At 39.7% G+C, this 18,724-nt stretch overlaps 1 protein-coding gene across 1 annotated transcript in view; it reads right to left on the bottom strand.

Moving 5' to 3' along the window:
* Positions 1–18,724, bottom strand: part of PTPN9 (protein tyrosine phosphatase, non-receptor type 9) — a 143,361-nt gene that overhangs the window by 39,797 nt on the left and 84,840 nt on the right. The window contains exons 6-7 of the mRNA XM_006888287.1: positions 4,471–4,581; positions 1,485–1,813 (exon numbers count right to left, since the gene is read on the bottom strand). Of these exons, the coding sequence (XP_006888349.1) occupies positions 1,485–1,813; positions 4,471–4,581 (440 nt within the window). The remainder of the gene's footprint in view (positions 1–1,484; positions 1,814–4,470; positions 4,582–18,724) is intronic.

The following is an 18,724-nucleotide window of genomic DNA, read 5'->3' as shown; positions in this document are numbered from 1 at the left end:
CTAAAACATTCAACTTACAATAATAGCAGAGTTGAACAGCCACATGTTATATCTGGAAAAATGAAGGGAAGAATTCATATAAGTTACAGAGGATATTTTGGGCTGAATTGGAACTTAGGCTTGAAATTCATTTCTCTAATTGTTCCTTTTTGAGAAGATATTTCAGTGATGTATTAGAGCAATATTAAATAGATCCAAATATATAGTAAAGAAATAAGGGGCAGAATTACAGAAACTTCTTAGCTATAACTAAACAACTTGAGGGAATGAGTTGTAGGGCCTAGGAGCTCAGGATTATAATGTTTCAGGCTAGGGTAGAGGGTGGAGACATCAAGATCAATTAGCACTAGCTAGTCTACAAAGACAATGTCGTGTACCCTACTTTAATAAATAGCAACTGGTATCTTTAAAAAGTTTGTGATAGACTACCTAAAGTACAGTTTTTGGTTCTTCCCCATTGAAGAGTAAAGAAGAGTGAAGAAGATAAAAATTAAAGGATTAATTAAAAATAAAGAATTTATGAACCACATGAATTTCTGTCACCACAATTATTAGGCCAGAAGAACTAGATGGTGCTCAGGTAGCACTGCTGACCACTGAAAGAGTTACCACAACAGAAAATAGCTGACAGACTTGGAGAAAAATATGAAACAAAACACAAAATCCTAAAAAAGGCAAGTCTTACTGGTGTGAGAGAGACTCTTAGAACTCCTGGAGGTATTGTCCTCAGTCACTTTTCAACCTGAACTAAAAATCACCCCTGTAATTCAATTTTCAGCCATGAAACAGAGAGGCTTATATGGCGATCAGTTCCAAAGAGGTTTGCAGTCTTTAGTGTCATCAACCATACAAGATCAAAAGGGCAGTGTTTGCCCAGGGATAAAGCTCAGAATTCAGAAAGGGATACGGAAAAAGGTCAAATGGAAACATGGCAAAGAGGGACACGATGTGGAAAGTACTATTACAAGGTGAGATTGTAATCAACATCAAAAACATAACGTATAACTATATAATTTAACATTACTGTTGAATGGAAAATTCAACTTTCTCTCAATTGAAAAAATGAATGGGCTCATGTTCTGGGCCTAATAAGATGAAAACAAAAATAAATACACATAACAGCAAAAGCTCAGGGAGACTATCCAAACGAGTCAATCAGTGCTCACACTGAGGGTAGAAATAGATTGCAGCCCATTTAACATCTACTTGCTTTTAACATTTAACACCGGCATCTTAGGAAGTATTAAAAGAAAGTGTCCCTTCTTACAGGGATCCTCTAGTGGTACCAAAGACCTTCAGACTCTCAGAACATGAGATGCTGACAACAAGCACCAAACAAGAGATGAGAGAAACAATCGTTGAAATTAACCATGTTCCTTAACACAAAGAAAAGCCTCCTTTAAGGGAAATGTGGCACTGGTTGTTGCCAATGCTCCCAGAAGCAACCTGGTAATGAAGCCTTGTTCCAAACCTTGTCTACTTACATGGAACAGTGGAAGGTGCCAACAGGGTTCTCACGACGGATATCTTCATACTCCTCATATATCCCTCGCTTTTGCCTGGTATTAACATAGTCCACCAACTCTTGGATAGTCATAGCATGGGGACCTGGAACATGTACTGAGTCCCAGTCTAAGGCAGGAGGGAGGGAGAACAGGATGATCTCATCGAAGGGATCTGGGTGGCCGTTCACCTGGGGTAGAAACTGGAAATTCCAACTGGCGAGGTCAATTTTCACGTACCCACCCAGGTTTTCAGGAAGGCACTCCCTGGGTAGGTGCTGGGTAACTTCAGATGTCTTCAAAATCTGAATCTGGAAGGGCAGAAAGAACCATGTTAAATGTGCAGGTGGAGGGGAGACACACACACACACACACACACACACACACACACACACACACACACACACACACACACACACAAGAGTCCCAAGACAGTGAGAGTAAATAGCTGTACTTATATTCGGCTTGAGGAATGAGATGAGATAAAAAAAAAAAAATAGTAAGTACACTTTTAAAAGAAGTTGTCTAAATTTTATCTGTCTGGGATTGAAGGCTATGGTGTTTAACATTTTTTGTCAATGTGGCTAGGTCATTATTCTCAGTGATTTTTGCAGATACTATGTAATAATCATCTTTCATTTGATGATCTGAGTGAGCTGTCAATAAGCTGAAAGGGGAGTTTTTTTGGGGTGTGTGGCCCAAATATAATACTTATGGACGTTTTGGCAAAACACACTCCCCAGATCTTCCATCTAACTCACCATCCTTTGATCACCAGTTCTTGGAACATGAGCCTGCTACCTGACCTGCAACCCCAGAAGTCTCCCACCTCACCTGCTGATTATGGGCTCATCAGCCCCTCTAACTATATGAATTAGGAGAAGCCTCCAGCCTGGTGCTGACCTAGGAATTTGGGAATTGCTATTTTCCACAATCAGTCAGACACTCTCTTGAAATAAATCTCTTTATATATATATTCCACTGGGTTTGCTTCTCTGAAGAACCCAGTCTAAGGTATCAAAGTCCTAGGGATTTCCCAAAGAGGTGATTTCCCAGAATGTGGATCAGATTCATTCCTGGAGTTTGTTACATACCTTCCACAAGGAATGCACAGTCAACAAAAGCTTTCAACTATGAACAAGACTTCCTAGTGTCATCTTATGCTGATACTCACCTTTGATCACTAGAAACACATAGGCAGTGGCTACTTTTGTCAACCCATACTAATGCAACCAATTCTAGGCCAGTTATCTTGTGTTTTACTCACAGTGCAGTATAGATGTTCTCAAAAGTTTCTATGAAAGTAAAATTCATCAAAGGTGGAAAAGCCCAAGAAAAATGCTAGATAAGTAATCATAACACCTAAATTCTATTTCTGCTTGGACTCAATCATGTCACACCAAATTAGGCTACTTGGTTCTCCTTGGAATCTGTTCTCTCCAGTGTGGAACGGAAACGTTGATCTCTTTCAAGGCTTTTCCTTTCTTCCTTTGCCACTTTTGTAGTTGACTCATAGCTCACATCAGGATAAAGCCCTTACTTAAAGTAGAAGGCAGCCCCTTCTGTGTTTGTACAAAACTGCAGCTTTCTTTCTCTCTCTCAGGACCATGAGCTACATAAGTGTAAGGTCTTCCTCAATTTTTAGTTCCTAGGGCTCATATCCTGGAATAGAAAAGATTATCAATGTATTTTGAATTTATACATGCATGTATTTCTCTTTCTCACACTTGACCCTCCATTGTATTTCTGAAGATGGAAACTGCATGAAGTCAACTGTGGATTCACTAGAGAGGTGCGACCTTGGGTTAGCAGCACAGTTCCCTCCAGACTATGCAATCAAAGCTTCCTGGGTGTATACTACCTACAGTTCAGGTATAAAAATCTACCTACAGAATTATCTCAAGGATTATTTGAGGGTTATGCCCTCCCACTGAGTCACTAGTTCCCTAAGTATCTTCTAAAGAACTAAACATTTCAGTTTCCCCTCTCCAACCCAGTCATCTCAACTTTAAAGATTTGTATTATCCATACAACTTTGTAATACCTATCACAAAAATACCTAGTAATAATATATCAAAAGAACAATTTCATTATCGTACACATCTGTCAATGTTTTAATGTAGGGGAGGTCTAGTGGTATAATTTCTAGGAAGCTGTGATGCCACTCACAACCTCTTTGTTGGTTTGCATCCACCAGTGGCTCTGAGAAAGATGGGTAATCTCTTCCTTTCCATTTACAGCCTCGAAAACCCAATGGAGGATTAGCTATGTGTCAGTTCTAAATAAACAGCAGTAAGATTCACGTAAGAGCTATAATCAGAGAGTGAAGCTATAATCCTTCAGACTTAGAATTCTTAGGAGATTGTGAGAGAACTAAGAATTTTGGACAATACTTTCTAAAGAGAGAAAGCAATCAGCTGGCTTAAGGAAAAATCCCAGGTAGTAAGGGAGGGGAGCAACTCTTCAACCCTGGTTGTCAAAGGAATTGAATATTATTTTTAGTTGAGCAAATTCAAAAAACAATTCAACAAATACAATTACATTAAAAGCTATTACATATTAAATAAAGCACTGTAAAGCACTAAGCTAAATTTTGGAAGTAATAATCATCCCAAAGTAAACAATGGAACACAAAGTGTTCCAGAAGGCAAGGGTCAAACATACCATGTCCGGTTTCTAACTTCAGGGCTGTTGTTAGGTACCATCAAGTCAACTAGAGCTCACAGTGATCCTGTGAAAAACATATCCGAACCTTGCCCTTATCCTGAGCTTGCAGTATAGCAAGAGATGGCTTGTACTGAGTTAATGAGGAGAAAAGAGAATGCGAGTGAATATACTAACAGAAACTGCTCTAGAGGGAAAGTCAGAAAGATTATTTTAATATAGAAAATTAATTAGAATTTTGATATGAGAATTGGTGATGTAACAACTATCCACTTCCAAATACAACAAAGCTAGCTTGTCTTACCCTCTCCCGGACTTTATCTTTCAGCAGGAGGCTGATGATGGAATAGGGCACTCGGAACCATATGGGTGCTCCCACGATTAGCACCTTCTTCAAGCGAGCCGGGAATGCTCCCTGTGGAGAATACACATGAGGATTTAATGTCACCAATTACTTCAGCTCTAACAGGGCCCTAATGGGAGCTGGGACTTTTCAAGCCAAAATGTTCATTTTCTGCTCTTCTCCCTATTCTTACCCATCAGGAGAGTTTACAACCTAATTCAAGTTTTACTTCAGTAGCTAGGGAAAAGATAATTAAAAAAGAAATTTAAAAATTAAAAGCTGAGTTACTTTTAAAAGTAATGATATTACCAATACAGCTTTATGGCTCAAAACTGTTTTACTTTTCTTAGCAGCTACCCAATGAAAGGATACACAAATATATCCTAGAAAAGTTCTGACTGTTATAATTTTTTTTTTAGATTTACCAAGGAAACTGTTATAATTTTTATAGGAAAAAAATTCGACCTTCCTAATATAGCAAGAAAGAGCCTGGTAAAGCAGTACTTAAAGGACTCAGTTGCTCACCAAAAGCCTGATGGTTTGAGCCTATCAGCTGGTCTCTAGGAGAAAGATGTGGCGGTCTTCCTCTGTGAAGATCAGAGCCTTGGAAATCCAATAGCGAAGTTCTACACTGTCCTAAAATGTCGCTAGGGGTTGGAATGGATTCCAGAGCAATAGATTTGACACAGTGTACAAAAGACTAAATATGAAACATTTGTTTTTCATAATTCTATTTTATTCTGACATCCATATAATTACACCCATCTCTATCTACTCATCTATTCAATTAATAAATATGAAGGAGGGATAACAACAAATTAAGCCTGAGAGAAATGAAAACTCTTGATCTGTGCACAGGATTAGATAAAAGTCATGTATTATTGGTCCACAATGTTTGCTTTCTTTCTGTTTTCCAATCTTCCAGCCTTTCAAATGGGAACAGATGCCTTACAATCATGCCATTCTAACTGGGAAATATCAATCCCAAGAACTCGAAAAAAAGAATTAGAAATTGTAGTCAACTCCTCTATCTATTATCTATCTCTGGCTACTTTCAGTTCTACTAATTTTAAAGTTTTGCAAGTACAGGCTACTTTGCTTTTCTGTGCTCTTCAGATGGGGGGAGGAGTGTGTGATATGTTTTTGTTTTTCTAATTGGGAAAGGTGTATGCCAGGGATGTGTCCTATCTCCATACCCTTTCAACCTGTATGCAGAACAGATTATCTGAAAGGCTGGGCTCTATGAGGAGAAGTGTGGCGTCAGGAATGGTGGAAGATCTATTAACAATCTGCATTATGCTGATGACACAACCCTGCTTGCTGAAACTGAGAAGGACCTGAAATGCTTGCTGCAGAGGGTCAAGGACTGCAGCCTTCAGTATGGACTGAGGCTCAATGTCAAGAAGACAAAGATTCTCACCACTGGACCGATTGGCAGCATCAGGATGGATGGTATTGAGATTGTTAACAACTTTAGTCTGCTTGGCTCCACGGTCAACATTCTTGGCACCAGTAACCAGGAAATCAAAAAACGTATTGAGATGGTTAAGTCTGCTGTTAGGGACCTCTCCAGGGTACTGAAGAGCAATGGTGTCACTTTGGAGACTAAGGTGCATCTGATACAGGCTTTGGTCTTTGCAATCACTTGTTATGCATCAGAGAGTTGGACAATGACTAGGAAGGATAGAAGGAGAATTGATGCCTTTGAGCTGTGGTGCTGGAGAAGAGTACTGAATGTACCCTGGACTGCCAAGAAAACAAACAGATTCATCCTGGAGAAGGTTAAACCAGGCTGCTCCTTGGAGGCAAGGATTCTGGGGCTTTGTCTGAAATACTTTGGACATGTTGTATGGAATGACAGGTCCTTGGAGAGGGACCTTGCTTGGGAGGGTGAAGGGATGGCACAAGAGGGGAAGACCCTCTAGGAGGTGGATTGATTCAGTGACTGGGGTAATAAGGATGGGTGTGTCAGAGGCAGTGCGATTGGCACTGGAGAGAGCAGGGTTTAGGGCTGTTGTACATTGGATTGCTATGAGTCGCAAGCAACTCGACGGCACAAAAAAACAACAAATAACAACTGAAGGTTTATGCCAACCCTATGTTTTCCAACACCATGTACTCATTTCATGTTTTTATGTCACATTTAGGTAATTCTCCTAATATGTCATTTTTTTTCATAAGGCTATTGCACACTGAATAGACTACAGTAGAAGGTAAAGGAAGAGTGCTAGGAAACCAAAATAACTGCATGAGTTACTTCACTGCAGTGGTCTGGAACCAAACCTATAAAGTCTCCAAGTTGTGGCTGTGTTCTCTATGAGAAGCATAGAGAACACAGCACCCAGAACAAACTTCCCTAAACATCTCTGAAGTGTGAGAAAGTAACTTTTACCTCTTCTAATAAAGAGGTAACAATTTATTTCAATGACTAAATATAATATTCCTTTAACTCTTGGATTAACAGTCATGGATTAAATTGTGTCCCCCACCAAAGACACACTCAAAACAAAATATAAATTCAAAAGCAACAACACACACATGCATGTAATGATATAATCTGAAAACAATGAGATGAGAATCCATTGTTTTATTAACCAAATAGTTGTGAAAGGATTAAGAGTGGAATGTAACACCATTTAAACCTAACACAGTTCTAATTCTATGTGAGAGGTATTTCTCTAGGTTATTGCTTATAATACCTTCTGTCTTCCAAGAGTTAAAAAAGGAGGAAAGAAAGCTGAGAGGGTGTCCTTAGTATTACCAGCACATAATCACCAGAAGTGGAATATGAGCCCCTGTGTTAGCAAGCTCCTTGAGCCAGGGAAAGCCAAAGCACATGGAGAACTCCAAGGAATAGTAAGGATTGCTAGAAAGCGGTTGGTGTTATATAGCCTCACAAACATGTATATTCTTGGACCAGGCAATTTCATTTATGAGACTGTCTTACAGAAATAAACAGAGACAATAAAAGAATTAGAAATAAAAAATTACATCTTTATTTTTGATAGTTAAAAAGAATTCTTAAATTGGAAAATAAACATTTGTACAAAACTGAGAAGTGATCAAGGAAAATGGTGTATCTTAAAATAGGCTGTTCTAAAAAAAAAAAATAAAATAGGCTGTTCTATAACCTTTAAAATGAAGACTTCAAAGTCTGTGTGACTTGGGTCAGTTGCCTAATATAAATAACATCAGGGTTCCTTTGAATTTTTAGAAAGCTAAAAAAATTAAAAAAATATCTAATGCATTGCCATTGAGTTGAAATAAACTGAAAGATATTTACTTAGGCTTTACTGACTATGCAAAGGCAATCAACTTTGGGGATTGTAATAAATTATGGACAACACTGTGAAAAATGCTAATTCCAGAACATTTAATTCTGTTCATGCTTCGTCTGTGCATAGAAGAAAACATTTTAAATGAACAAGGGGATAAGGCATGGTTTAAAATCAAGAAAGGTGTGTATCAGCTTTGTTAGAGTTGTTGTTGTGTATCATTGAGTTGAAAACAACCCATAGCTGACCCTCCAGTGGATTTCTAGAGGCAATAAATCACACGAGAGGAGATTGCCCATATGTCTCCTGTAGAGAAACTGGTGGATTTAAACTTCTTGCTTTCAGGATTGCAGTTCGGTTTCTTACCAGTAGGCCACCAAAGCTCCCTTTTTAGGGTAGTATCTTTTTACCATGCCTATTCAATCTATATGCTGAGCAAATAATCTAAGAAGGGGAGCTGTATAAAGAAGAATGTGGTATTAAGATTAGAGGAAGATTTATCAATAAGCTGCAATATGAAGATGACAAAATCTTCTAAGCATAAAAGGAGTAAGATTTGAAATATTTATTGATGAAACTCAAAGGCTATATGCAGTCTTCAGCAGAGATTACATCTCAACAAAAGAACACAAAAATCTTCACCTCTGGACCAGTAGCCAACGCCATAATAGAGAAAAGACTGAAGTCATTAATAGTTTAATTTTATACTTTACAAAATAATTCACAATAAACACTCACGGAAATAGTAGTAAAAAAATCCAAAGACATAGTGTATTGGGAAAATCATATGTTAAAGATCTCTTTAAAGTGCGAAAGGGCAAGGAAGTCAGCTTAAAGACTAAGGTACATTTGACTGAAGCCACAGTATTTTCTTTATCGAACAGTATCATTAATATCACCTGCAAATAAGATTCTGCTGAAAATGATCTAAAAACGACTGAAAAAGCACATCAACATAGAACCGCCAGGATATTATCACTAATGTTAGATGGATATTGGTTAAAAGCAAAGAGTACCAGAGGAATGTCTACTTCTGTTTCATTGACTGTACAAAGGCATTTAACTATATAGATCACAACAAACTGTGGCTAACTTTGAGAAGAATGGGAATCCCAGAACACTTGATTGTGCTTATGCGAAACCGATACTTGGACCAGGAGGTAGTCATCAGAACAAAGCAAGGCAACACTGTATGGTTCAAAATTGGGATGGGTATACTCCAGGGATGCGTCCTATCACCATACCTTTTCAATCTATATTCAGAACAGATAATCTGGGAGGCTGGGCTCTATGAGGAGGAATGTGGCATCAAAATTGGAGGAAGACTCATCAACAACGTGCATTATGCAGATGACACAATTTTGCGTGCTGAAACAGGGGGACCTGAAGCACTTGCTGCAGAGGGTCAAGAACTCAGCCTTCAACATGGATTGAAACTCAACACCAAGAGGAAAAAGATTCTCACCACTGGGACGAATGGCAACATCATGATAGATGGGGAAGTGACTGAGACTGTTAACAGCTTCAGTATGCTTGGGTCCACAATCAACACTCCTGGTACCAACAGCCAGGAAATAAAAGGATGAATTGCACTGGGGAAGTGTACTGTCAAGGACCTCTCCAGAGCAAAATGTCAGTCTGGAGACTTGAGATGCACCTGATACAGGCCATAGTCTTTGCAAATATGTGGTATGCATCAGAAAGCTGGACAGTAACTAGGGATGACAGAAGGGGAAGTGATGCTTCTGAGCTGTGGTGCTGGAGAAGAGTACTGAATATACCATGGACTAGTAGGAGAACAAACAAGCTTGTTCTAGTAATGGTGAAGCAAGGATTTTGAAGCTTTGTCCGACATACTCTGGGAATACTGCAAGAAGGGACCCTTAGAGAGGAACATCATGCTTGGGAGGGTGGTGGGACAGTGCAAGAGAGGAAAACCCTTGATGAGATGGATTGACTCGTGACTAAGGTAATGGAGGTAGGGGTGTCAGAGACAAGGTTGGCTCAGGATAGAGCAGGTTTCAGAGCTGTTGTATATAGGGTTGCTATGAGGAGCAAAAGACATGATAGCACAGCACATAACAACAACAACAACAGTATATTTTATTGATGGTACATGACAAGATGGGTCTATAAGCCTCTCACCTTTCTTAAGGGGACTGGATGGAAGCTGTGCCAAGCATGTGAGATTCTCATTAGGTGGAGGGATGAATTGGGGCAAGGACTCCCAAGCAGCTGACAGTGTCTTTCTTTTCTAGTGCTATTGCTGGGGCTGGTGGTCCAAGAGGCTCTTATTCTTTGGCGGTCATGTGAACCACCAGATCAACCACCTGGTTACTGTATTCATTGTCATATCAGGAAATGAGTTTGACAAAGTGGTTATGCCAGCCCCAGAATCAAAAGGGGAAGAGTAGGTGTCACTGTTAAAGTCACAGGAAACAACCTGGTCTTCAGTGTATTACAAGATACCCTATAGGGACTCTTCTGATGCCTGTTTTTCTACTTTTTTGATGTCATCTTATTCAGCAGCTTTCTCCTGATAGCAGGTTAGATCCACAACTAAAATACTGGGAGTGGGGGCACAGAAAGCCATGCCAGTGAATTTCCCATTCGGCTCAGGGATGACTTTCCCCACAGCCTTGGCAGTACCAGCAGATGCAGGGTGATATTCTGGGCAGTTCTATGGCCATTGTGCCACAGCTCTCCAGAAGGGCCATCCACAGTCTTCTGTGTGGTAATGATGACATAGACTGTGGTCATGAGTACCTGCTACAATGCCAAAGTTGTCACAAATCACCCTGGCCAGGTGGGGTATGGTAGGCAGCTGGTGGTACAGGAGGCATTGCTGAAAATCTTGAGAGTTGTCATACTTTTCATAGTTCTTGCCCATCACAATCATGGGGGCATCGGCAGAAGGAACAGAGATGATTATCTGTTTGGCACCACTCTTCAAGTGAACCCAGCCTTCTCCAAGGTTGTGAAGACATCAGCAGACCCCGTAACATACTCAACACCAGCATCACCCTGCTTGATGTTGGCAGGATCTCACTCCTGGAAGATAGTGCTGCCTTTCCCACTGATGATCAGCTTCCCATTCTCAGACTTGACAATGCCATTGAATTTGCCATGGATGGAATCACACTGGAACATAGACCATGGGTGGAATCATACTGAACTTATAGACTATGTAGGTGATGTCAAAGAAGGGGTAATTGATAGCACCAAAATCTACTGTGCCAGAGTTAAAAGCAACCCTGTTGAGCAGGTATCCAATACAGCCAAATCCCATTTACTCTGACCTTCCCCACTGTGTCTCAGGGAGTGCTATCTGTCAACTGATGAGGAACAGAAAGCCAAGTCACAGTATTTTTTTATTTCTTCATGTGTAAATGAAAGTTGGACAATGAATAAAAAAGTTCAAATAATCTAATGTCTTTGGCTTGTGATGATGCTGGCAAATAATACTGAATATACTACGGGCTACCAAAAAAACAAACAAATCTGTCTTGGAAGTGTGATCATGGTGCTCTTTATAAACAAGGATGGTGGACTTTATCTCATATACTTCTGATGTGTTGTTACCAGGAAGGGCTAGTCCCTGAAGAATTATCTCATCATGGTTGTAAAAGGAGAGGGCCAGCAAAAAAGAGGAAGACCCACAGGGAGATGGCCTGACACCATGACCGCAATTATGATCGTAAGCACAGCAGAGTAAGGATGGTGCAGGATCAGGCAAGGTTTTATTCTGTTGTAAACAAGGTCACTATGAGTTAGTGGACTGGATGGAACCTAACAAAAACAATAACAACATAGAAAACTCTGAAAAGGAAACAGGAAAACATTATCATTTATAATGTTGTTGTTGTTATGTGTCATCAAGTCAGAACTGGCTCACAGCTGACCCTCTAGTAGGTTTTCAAGGCTGTAAATGATACAGGAGAAGACTGCCCATCCTCCTCCCAAGGAATAGTCAGTGGATTCAACCCGCCTGCCTTTGGGTTAGGAGTGCAATTCATGACTACTTGGCCACCAGTGCTCCCTTTTATATTTACAGTTGCCTCTCAAAAAAGGCGAAATAATTAGGGATAAACCTATCCAGGAATATAAAAGATTTAATAAACAAACCTACACACACTACAAAACATTACTGCAAGAAACTAAGAGACCTACACAGATCCATGCTCTTGGATTATGAAAATATTCACACTACCCACAGGGAAATATATGCATAATGTCCTCTACATCTAGATCCATCAATATTCCATAAAGAGATGGAAAAATTAATCACCAAGTCCACATGGAAAGGAAAGAGACCTGGTTAAGCAAAGCACTACTAAAAGAGAATAAAGTAGGAGGTCACACACTTCTCAATCACAAAACCTACTACACAGCCACCGTAGTCAAACACAGCCTAGCACAGGCACACAGACCAATGGAACAGAATTGTAAATGTAAGTCCATCCACCTATGACAGCTGATCCTATACAAAGGGCCAAAATCCATTAAATGGGAAGAGAAAGTTTCTTTATTTGCTGAAAAATGAAACCAGAGCTATACTTCAAACTACATAGGAAAAGACAGCTCAAGATGGACCAAAGAACAAAAGATTAAATTATGAGGATCACGTGGGAAAAACCAGGAATAAACTTAAGGCCCTTATTTATCACATAAATAGGCTATCAAACATAACTGAAAATTTACAAACAATAAAAGATAAACTAGAATGTCTTTCTGTGCTTCATTGACTATGTAAAAGCTTTTGACTGTGTGGATCACAACAAGCTATGGCTGACTCTGAGAAGAATGGGAATCCCAGAACATTTGATCGTGCTAATGCAAAATCTATACTTGGACCAAGAAGCAGTCGTCAGAACAGAGCAGGGAGACACTGGATGGTTCAAAATCAAGAAAGGGGTCCACCAGGGATGTATTTTGTCTCCATACCTTTTCAATCTGTATGCAGAACAGATCATCCGACACGCTGGGCTGTACGAGGAGGAATGCGGTATCAGGATTGGTGGAAGAATCATCAACAACCTGCGTTATGCGGATGACACAACCCTGCTCGCTGAAACTGAGGAGGACCTGAAGTGCTTGCTGCAGAAAGTCAAGGACTGCAGTCTTCAATATGGACTGAAGCTCAATATCAAGAAAACAAAGATTCTCACCACTGGGCCAATTGGCAGCATCAGTATGGATGGTGAAGAGATTGAGACAGTTAACAGTTTTAGTTTGCTTGGCTCCACAGTCAACATTCTTGGTACCAGCAGCCAGGAAATCAGGAGATGAATTGCATTGGGAAAGTCAGCTGTGAGGGACCTCTCAAGAGTACTGAAGTGCAACGATGTCAGGCTGGAGATTAAGGTGTGCCTGATCCAGGCTACAGTCTTTGCAATTACGTGCTATGCATCAGAGAGTTGGACAATGACCAAGGAGGATAGAAGGAGAATCGATGCCTTTGAGCTGTGGTGCTGGAGAAGAGTGTTGAATATACCATGGACTGCTAGGAGAACAAATAGGTTTGTCCTGGAGATGGTGAAGCCAGAATGTTCCCTGGAGTCAAGGATTCTGAAGCTTTGTCTGACATATGTTGGGCATGTTGCAAGGAGGGACTGGTCCTTGGAGAGGGACATCATGTTTGGAAGAGTGGAGGGATGGTGCAGGAGAGGAAGACCCTCGATGAGATGGATCGATTCTGTGAGTGGAGTGGTGGGAATGAATGTGTTTGAGACAGCGAGGTTGGCACAGGATAGAATGGCGTTTAGGGCTCCTGTACATAGGGTCGCTATGAGTCGTAAATGACTCGATGGCACATAACAACAACAACAATGTATTTCTCCAAGAGTAAAGAGAAAGCCAACAGATTAAGAAAAAACTTTTAGCAATGACATATCAAGGAGGTCAATAGGTAGCATTCTGATAGAGAAAAGACTGAGATTGTTAACAATTTCCGTTTGCTTGGTTCAACAATCAAGACTCTTGACACCAGCAGTCAGGAAACCAAAAGATTAACTGCACTGTGAAAATCAAGGACCTCTCCAGAGTACTGAAGAGCAATGGTGTCATTCTAGAAACTAAAGTACACCTGATTCAAGCCATGGCTTTCGCAATTATTTACTATGCATCAGATAGCTGGACAAAGACTAAGGATGACAGAATTGATGCCTTTGAGTTGTGGTGCTGGAGAAGAATATTGAATATATCATGGACTGTCAAGAGTACAAACAGGTCTGTCCTAGAGAAGGTGAAACCAAGTTGCTCCTTGGAGGCAAGGATTTGAAAGCTCCATCTCATACTTTGGTCATGCTGCCAGGAGGGACCAGTCCTTTAAGAAGGGCATCCTGTTTGTAAGGATGGAGGAATAGAGCAGGAGAAGACGACTCTGGGTAAGATGGATTGACTCAATGACGAGTCATGGGGTAAATGTGTCAGAGGCAATGAGACTGGCTCTCAATAGGGCAAAGTTCTGAGCTATTGTACATAGGGTCGCTATGAGTTACCATTGACTTAATGGCACATAACAACAACTTCTAACATTTACAGAAAATATCAAGCCATCAACAACAAAAGACAAATGCAACAAAACTCCAAATAAAAATTGGACAAAGGATATGAACAGACACTGCACCAGTCAATAAATCAAGAGATGTTTACAGTCATTAGCCATTCAAAACTCAAAACTCATTGCTGTCCAGTTGGAACCAAATCACAGTCCATTGGGTTTCCGAGGCTGTAAATCGCACAGGAAGAGACTGCTCATCTTCCGCCTGCTGAGCTACTGGTGGATTTAAATTACTAGAATGGCACAGCCTTTGGGTTAGCAGCGCAACTTCCTACAGATTATGCCATCAGAGTGATGCAAATCAAACAATGAGGCTCTTACTCTCCTTTTCTACTGACAGTGTGCTATAAGGTCTGATTCATCCCCATCTTTCCAGGGGGCCTTTCTCTTTCTTCTCTCATCTTTTTTTTCACTTTGACTCTTTGGCATGCTCACCTTAGACTAGCTGTGCCACTATCTTATTGCCTAATAAATCTTTTTCATTTGTTTTGCTAAATTGAAAAAATAAAACCAACAATAAGATGATATCTGAACCTAACAACAACAGTAATGATTAGAAAAAAAACCAAATGTTGGTGAGGGGGTGGAGAGATTGGAGTTCTCATATACTGACTACTGCTATTGCTGCTACTACTGACTATTGCTGTTGTACACCATCAAGTCTAAGCTAATCCATCCATCCAATGGGAGGTTGTCCATACCATCATTTCCCTAAGAGCAGCTATCAAAAAAACAACTGGAATGGCACATCAACAGAGAACTGCCAGATGTGCAGGTCGAGTTTAGATGGGGCCATGGTACTAGGGACATTACAGCCAATGTTAGATGGATTTTGGCTGAAAGCAGAGAGTACCAAAGGAACGTCTATCTGTGTTTCATCAACTATGCAAAGCCATTTGACTGTGTGGATCACAACAAACTGCAGCTAACTTTGAGAAGAATGGGAAACCCAAAACACTAGACTGTGTTTAAGCCTAAACCTATAATTGGCCCAGGAGGCAGTCATCAGAACAGAGCAAGGAAATACTGCATGGTTCAAAATCAGGAAAGGTATATGACAAGGATGCATCCTATCGCCATACCTTTTTCTATCTATACATGGAACAGATCATCCGGAAGGCTGGACTCTATGAGGAGAAATGTGACATCAGGACTGAAGGAAGACTCATCAACAACCTGAATTATACAGATGACTCAACCTTGCTTTCTGAAACTCAGGAGGACCTCAGGCATTTGCTGCAGAAGGTATATTAACTTATCAGGATATTGTGGCTTTGTTAAGAATGACAAATAGAACCTACAAACTGGGGAATGAGGGACTACACATTATGTAGAACTAGAAAGAAAAAGATAGCCAGTCCATAGGAGGAAAACAAGTCATATCCTTACATCTCACACCATACCAAAATATCAATTCCAGATATTGAAGAGCTTACATGACAAAAAAAGAAAACACAACAAACCCCAACTCTTAAAGAAAATAAAACTCAAGTTCAAACTCATTGCCACTGAGTTGGAACTGATTCATAACTGATCCCTCCATTAGATCTTCCAAGGCTGTAGACTGCAAGGAAGAAGAATGTCCATCTTTCACCCTCAGAGTTGCTAGTGGATTGAACTGCCAGAGAAACTTGGCCTTTGAGTTAGCAGTACAATTCTTTATGGCACTATATCATAGATCTCCTTTAAAAGGAAACAGCAGTGAATAGGTTTTTTCCCTGACTTTGGTGTAAGAAAGGGCTTATGACAGTACACACTAAATAAAAACTAGACACATTAAACCACAAAGAGATTCCTATTTACTAGTCAAAAGGACTTAATAAAAAGAGGGGGAAAAACCTACTTGCAAGTTTTATTGTTGTTAGATATTATCGAGTTTACTTCTACTCACAGTAGAAAAAGCGATCTGAACCTCACCCTATCCTGTGCCATCCTCATGATCTGACCTGCTCGGGTCCATTGTTACATCTAATGTGTCAATCCATCTCATCGAGGGTGTTTCTCTCCTTTTCTAACCCTCCACAAGCCCCAGCATGATCTACTCTTCCAAGGACTGGCTCCCCCTGACAACATGTCTACATGGATATCAATACCTTATAGATACTTCAGAGTTCTTTTTCACATATGTTGTTGTTTACCAATGAGTCAGAACCTACCCATAGCTGACCCTCCAGTGGTTTTCAGAGGCAGTTAACACACAGGAGGAGACTGCCCATCCTTCTCCTTTGGAGCAGCTAGTGGATTTGAACTGCTTGCCTTTGGCATTGCAGGGCAGTATCTTACCACTAAGCCATCAGAGTTCATTAATAATGTATTTTACTCATTTTCCTATTGATTTCTCCATTTACATGTTTGTAGTTTTTATATATTATTGAAATTAAAAAATAAAATTATAAATTTATAAATGAAGAAACTAAAAGGAAAATGAGAAGAGTCAGAAACAGGCATTTCACACAAGAAGCATATATGGCTAGTAATATAAAAAAATTACATTAATAAAAAAATGTAAATTATACAAGATACTGATTTAAAGGCATACCTCATTTTATTGCACTTTTCTTTACTGCACTTTGTAGAAATCCACCTATTACAAATTGGAAGTTAGTGGCAACCATGTAAGTAGCAAGTAAGTCAATTGGTGTCATTTTTCCATGCATGTGCTCACTTTTGGTTCTGTGTTACAGTGTGGTAATCCTAACAGTATTTCAAACTTTTCCAAAATGCTACTGCATTATTTCAGGGAGTGCTGGTGCCCTAGTGGCAAGAAGCTCTGATGCATTCCCAAAGGCATGTGGTTCAAATCTACTACCTGCTCCTCAAAAGAAGGATGGACATATGATATACTGCCTCTGAAGACCTGCTGGACTGTCTGTCAGCTCTGGGTCAGTTCTGACTTGATAGCACAAAACAACTGCACATTTAGGGAGCTCTGGTAATCTACTGGGTAAGGAGTTGTGCTGCCAACACAAAGACATGCAGTTCAAATTCACCAGCTGCTCTGTAGGAGGGGAAAAAAAAAGGTAATCTTCTGTGTGATATCCAGCCTCTGAAAACTCATTACAGGGTCAGCTATGAGTCAGTTCTGACTCAATGGTCCATAATAAAAACATTAAATATTTAATAGACTACTAGGGAGGCCTACTGGCAAGAAGGTATGCTACAATCCCAAAGGCAATCGAGGCCACCAGCTGCTCCACAGGAAAAGGATGGGCAATCTCCTCCTGTGCTATTAGCTGCCTCTCAGCTATAGGTTGGTCCTGACTCTGCAGTACACAGTAACACTCAAGTATAAGTATAAATATTTTAAAAAAGATTTTATTTTGTGATTTTAACGAAGTTTACAGAAAAGTTAGATTTTCATTCATGCATTGTTGTACATTTTACTTCCCTTTCCCTCCCTTCCTCCTCCCCGAGTTCATGTTTTTTGTTTTTTTAAGAATTCATTCATGCAACAATGAATGAATGGAAACCCAAAATCTCTGTAAATGTTTATGAAAATTAATAAAATATAATTATAGAAAAAAAAGTATTCATTCATTATAACACAATTAATTCTCCCTTCCCCCATCCTCTCTGCAGTGTACCTCTTAGTCTGGGTTGTTGTACGTAGTGTAAGTTTTACATGTACTTGGAAATAAAACAATTTTGTGTGACTTACTTTATTGCCATGGTCTAGAACCAAATCTGAACCTAATCTAGTGAGAACAAAATAAACAGTTAACATATAAAGAGATCTAGAGTACATCTATATGAAAATTTTATTGAGAAAGGTACAATTTGAGAAAAGACTGTTTTAAAAGGTCCTGTTCCACACTGAACTGTGTTCCCTAAGAATGTGCTGTAAATTCTAACTCCTATACCTGTGGATATAATCCCATTTGAGAATAGGGCTTCATTATGTTAATGAGATGAGACCACTGGTGTACAGTGTGTGTTGAACCAATCACCTCTGAGATATAAAAAGAACAAACTAGGATAGAAGCAAGGACACACAGATGGGGAATAAAGATGTTATACCGCATGAAGATTTCCAGGGAACAGAAGCTGAAAAGAGACAAAGATCTTATCCCAGAACTGACAAAGACTTCTAACTTCCTAATGTGAGAAAATAAATTTATGTTCACTGAAGCTACCTATTTGGGTTATTTCTGTTTTAACAACACTAAGAAACTGAGATAGAATTTTTAATGAGGCAATAAGAGGTTGATAAATGCTGCCATCGAGGCAATTTTGCACACATATACCAGAAGACATTTAAACACTTGCTCACAGTAGCACTTTTCATAATAGCAAAACTCATTAAAGAAGCCAACAACAGAACAGTAGATAAACTGTCATCAATGAAAAAAACGCACAATCATGAAAAGGAATGAGTCAC

Source organism: Elephantulus edwardii, unplaced genomic scaffold (genome assembly GCF_000299155.1).
Source record: "Elephantulus edwardii isolate Elephantulus edwardi_28Jun2011 unplaced genomic scaffold, EleEdw1.0 scaffold00066, whole genome shotgun sequence".
Lineage (NCBI taxonomy): Eukaryota > Metazoa > Chordata > Mammalia > Macroscelidea > Macroscelididae > Elephantulus > Elephantulus edwardii.
Note: the sequence above shows the minus strand (reverse complement) of the source record. Positions and strands in the feature narration are given on the sequence as shown.